The sequence below is a fragment of the Tarenaya hassleriana genome, unplaced genomic scaffold, assembly GCF_000463585.1.
Source record: "Tarenaya hassleriana unplaced genomic scaffold, ASM46358v1 Cleome48, whole genome shotgun sequence".
Classification (NCBI taxonomy): domain Eukaryota; kingdom Viridiplantae; phylum Streptophyta; class Magnoliopsida; order Brassicales; family Cleomaceae; genus Tarenaya; species Tarenaya hassleriana.
The window spans coordinates 878,386-883,164 of record NW_010967498.1 but is presented as its reverse complement, the minus strand read 5'-3'; the positions used below and the strand labels follow the sequence as shown (position 1 = coordinate 883,164).

The 4,779-nt window shown below is 38.6% G+C and overlaps 1 protein-coding gene across 1 annotated transcript; it reads left to right on the top strand.

The window, feature by feature from the left end:
• Window positions 1-6: 6 nt before the first annotated feature.
• Window positions 7-4,156, top strand: LOC104825723 (choline/ethanolaminephosphotransferase 1). Its single transcript, XM_010558098.1, has 19 exons — window positions 7-38; window positions 329-538; window positions 907-916; window positions 1,015-1,065; window positions 1,184-1,261; window positions 1,356-1,431; window positions 1,530-1,552; window positions 1,641-1,741; window positions 1,850-1,944; window positions 2,100-2,168; window positions 2,284-2,353; window positions 2,466-2,529; window positions 2,615-2,655; window positions 2,742-2,826; window positions 2,987-3,049; window positions 3,209-3,267; window positions 3,369-3,421; window positions 3,573-3,645; window positions 3,796-4,156. The coding sequence occupies exons 2-19, from the start codon at window positions 402-404 to the stop codon at window positions 3,815-3,817; spliced, it is 1,170 nt and encodes a 389-aa protein (XP_010556400.1). The 5' UTR covers window positions 7-38; window positions 329-401; the 3' UTR covers window positions 3,818-4,156.
• The last annotated feature ends 623 nt before the right edge of the window (window positions 4,157-4,779 follow it).

Below are 4,779 nucleotides of genomic sequence, written 5' to 3'. Positions count from 1 at the left end.
CCCCCCCCCCCCCCCCTCTCTCTCTCCCTCTCCAAGAGGTAATCAATCCGACCCATTCGCGTCTTTCAGTTTTCTCATGTTTTTCTCTTTTTGGCCCTGTTCTTCCGCTAGTCAGATCTGTTAAATTTTATGAACTCGGAAATCTCAAGTTGCTGAATTGATTCTCCGAGCTCGTGTAATGTTGAATTCGAATCAAGTTTTGATTTTTCGGACACGGGTCGTTCTCATTTCCTTGGTTCCGGTCTAGTAATCTAGTGAATCTCGAAGTCGCAATACGTGTCTAGATGTGTGATTTGATGAGTTTTGTCTTGCGGTCTGGTTTTGGTAGGTTGTTTCGAGATCCAGGAAGAGAAGACTGGAGTAGACGGATCGTGTATCGAATCGAAAATAGAAAAGGAATAATGGGTTATATCGGATCGCATGGTGTTGCAGCTCTTCATAGATACAAATACAGTGGTGTTGATCACTCTTATCTTGCCAAATATGTGCTTCAACCCTTTTGGACCCGATTCGTCCATTTCTTCCCGCTGTGGATGCCGTGAGTATCTCTTTGACGCTGCTTCATGTATGTTTCCTAGTCATTGTTGTATACAATCTTGTTGGTGGTAGTAACATTCTGTCATTTTAATCGAGCAATCGTGTGTGTTGAACTGCCAAACTATCTTGTTTGATCAGATGCTATACGAGGTTGTTCCATGGGATGCCTAGTTACTAGCATACAAATTTTGAGATCTTTGATCATCTTGGGTCTAAAATGGTTGTCATTTGGTTTTCTGTTGCATAATGGTAAAATCCTTGCTTAGGCGGGTGAACGTTTATTTCCATTCAGCTAAATATCTGACTGACATTTTGTGATGCCTTTTCTTTTCATGTGCGTTTTCCTGTTTCGCCTTGGACAATTTCCAGACCCAATATGGTATTGTAATTCTTATTTGACAATTTTCTCTTCCTGTGTTACTGTTATGCAACTATCACTTCATGCTAATTTTTCTGGTTTATTGTTTTTTTTTTCAGATAACACTCATGGGGTTTATGTTTCTTGTCACATCTGCTCTGCTGGGTTATGTGAGTTTTCTTCTGCTGTATTGAATCTTGATATTTCATATTCTATTGTTTTGTTGATGGTGTTTCTGCTATGTTCTTATGGATATAGTTCTTTTAAACATTTTATTGTCTGCTGCAGATATATTCACCTCAGCTGGATTCCCCCCCGCCACGTTGGGTTCATTTTGCACATGGCTTACTTCTGTTTTTGTATCAGGTTTGCTCTTCTCTCGTTTTAGGACTTCAATGAGTTTTTACTTCTGCATGCTTTGCTAATTGTAGTCTTTTGAACCCTAATCCTTGCATTTTAGACATTTGATGCGGTTGATGGGAAGCAAGCACGCAGAACAAGTTCCTCCAGCCCACTGGGAGAGCTCTTCGACCATGGTGATTTCTGTTCTCTATGTTTGTCATTGACTATTTGTCTTCATTTAGTTTGTAGATATTGCTGACACATGTGGTTCATGTTATGTTTTATGTTGCAGGTTGTGATGCACTTGCTTGTGCGGTATGCATTTAGCCGTCCTTTTTCACTGTCCATTCATTAGTGACACATTCCTTGAATGATGCTGATTGTTATAATTTAAAAAAAAAAGTTCGAAAGCATGGCATTTGGAAGCACTGCTATGTGCGGAAGAGATGCTTTTTGGTTCTGGGTTATTTCAGCCGTTCCATTTTATGGAGCTACATGGGAACAGTAAGTGGGCTACTTATAATTTTTTTTTTCATGTTCATTTTTCCTCTCTAGTATGTTTCCAAGTGGAAAATTGTGGCATTTTCTGACGTTCTGCTTACCTTTATGTAGCTATTTTACCAACACACTTATTCTTCCGGTAATCAATGGTCCTACAGAGGGTCTCGCCCTTATATATGTCAGCCATTTCTTCACCTCCATTGTTGGTGAGTTTCTCTCTTGCAAAACGAGATATTGCGGTCTCTAAAGTGCTTTGTCAATTGTCATTCATCTTATGTTTGGCTAGCCTTTTGGTAGCTCATCTTCTCATGATCATTGCCTTTACCCTGCTGCCACTCACTAGATTTTTTTTCCTCAAAAGGTGCTGAATGGTGGGCTCAGCAGTTTGGGAATTCCATACCCTTGTTTAGCTGGGTGCCATTTGTTAATGGTAAGGGCTTCCTTAACCCAGCGACACGTTGAATACAGTTACAGTCTTGTGTCGATCGAGAAGAAATGATAGCGTGGTATTTGGTTATTAAGTCTTTGATCTCTCTCTGTTTCAGAGATCCTGACATACAGAGCTGTACTATACATGATGATTGCTTTTGCTGTTATACCTACTGTTGCATTCAAGTAAGTTCTTCGAAAATCTAGCAACTTATATATATATATCAGTTTTACGGTGCTCATCTGGGCTGCATGACTATGTTTTACAGTGGCTCATATATGGTTGCAACTTTTGCAGCGTGTCTAATGTCTATAAGGTTGTTCAGTCAAGGAAAGGGAGCATGCTTCTAGCGTTAGCTATGGTAATCGTCTGATCATTTGATTTGTGGACAAATGTGGTTTGTTTCTTAGCCTGTCTGCTGATATCATGTTGATCTTTGATTTCAGCTTTATCCCTTTGTTGTGCTTCTTGGAGGAGTTTTGATTTGGTAAAAATTCCGTTTCATGTTCTCTCCACGACCCTGATTTCCTACCTTCCTCCCATCACTGAAAATTTCCGGTATTTTTTTTAAAGGGATTATTTGTCTCCAACTGATCTCATTGGAACGTATCCTCATTTAGTTATACTGGGAACTGGACTTGCATTCGGATTTCTTGTGGTAAGTGTTGTATTTATTTTGTTGTTTTTACTAAATTTTGTCTTTCATTGTCTTCTGGGATTTATTGCTTCACATGCAAACTTGAGAAGAATAGGGTATAGCTTTGAAGCAAGTTTGGCCATATAGAAGACTTCTAAATGGATCATTCTACATTTTTCAGGGAAGGATGATCCTGGCTCACTTGTGTGATGAACCAAAAGGGCTCAAAACCAACATGTGCATGGTATATCAATGCCTTTTTTTATATGATATTAGGGGTGTCGATTGAGGCCCGAGACCCGAAGCTCGGCCCAGGCCCCCCCAAAAAATGTCGGGCTTCGGGTCTATCTATCCTTTTCTGAAGATTTCCTCAAGATGATACTGACTTGTCCATCTCATGCAGTCGTTGCTGTATCTTCCCTTTGCGCTTGCAAATGCTCTAACAGCTAGACTAAATGATGGGTATGTTTTTGTAGATTCTTGAATCAGAAACTTCTTCCTGTTTGGTCGTATCCAACTTATCTTTCTGGTTACATTATACGTTTCCTCATGCATTTCTGCAGGGTCCCCTTAGTTGATGAGTTCTGGGTTCTTCTCGGCTACTGCATATTCACAGGTTTGCTCGAATTCGTTCCATAGGGTTTCCTCGCGAAATCTCTTCAGATCTTACGGCCATGAATGGTGTTTTTGTTCTCGGGATTAGGCTAATGATGTTTTCCATGTAACCTCTTACCAAAACCTTCTCTCTCGTTCCGGGTTGATGGCAGTGTCGCTTTACTTGCACTTTGCAACTTCAGTCATTCATGAGATCACCACCGCCCTTGGGATCTACTGCTTCAGGTTAAAAACTTCTGCCCCTACGGGATAAAAAGAACGGAAAACCCGATGTCCTTGAAACTAACACGAGAACGAAAACGATCAATATTTTGTTTTCTCGAGATCGAAAAACAAAAATGCTTAAAATGCTGTTCTTCCTTCTGTTCCGTGCAGGATTACTCGTAAAGAAGCCTGAGAAAGAAAGGAAGAAGAAGAACGGTTGATGAAGATTTTTCTTTCCCAGGGGGTCGTTCAATGCCTGATGAACACGATTAGGGACATGTTGTGACCGGACAATGAGTTAAAGATGGGTTTGTATTTGGATTTAGACCGTCAAGAATACGGATCGTTGGATTTTTTTTTATTTTTTTTTTGTTGGGTTCCTTGTGCTCGTCATTAGTTTCGGGATTAGTTAATTTATTTTTTAAAACTTTTGTATTATTTCGTTTTTGGCACCAGAGGGTATATGATAGCAGTTTCTGGAGAGAAAAAAGACCATTAGACTATTAATTATTGTTTCTGTTGTAACGTTTTCGAGGAAATTTTGTTAATTATTAATTACAAGTTTCGTTCTGAATATTTATATACATGATAGGGCCCAATAAATAATAAACGGGCCAATCAAACGACTAAAAGTATAATGTATCACATACATTTACAAGAAAACATCTGAAAAGTAGGAGTGTATGGTCAAAATGGTCAACGGTTTTATAGACAACCAAATTGCATTGTCGATTTTTTTTTTTCAGTTACAAGTTACAAGTAGTCTGTGTATTAAATGACACCTTTTCAAATTCAAGGTTTTTTTTCTATGTTTGAACAAGTTCGAGGTTTTTCCGGTATTTTACCTTATAATATATGTAACATACGTGTATACTGGAGGGTAGGTATACGTATCTATTACGGGGGGTGCATGCTGATCATCCCATACATACGTACCTCGACATATCCATTAAACGTAACAAATTCGATTTCAAGACATTTCATTTCAGTAAACTTTTGGACTAGCCATGGAACGCAATAAATTCGATCTCAAGACATTTCACTTCAATATTTTTTGGACTAAGTTCTTATTCCCCATTTTTATTTTATTAACTGGTGGTGGGTTTTTTTTTCCTTTTTAAAAAAAATGAAAAATTATATATATATATATATATA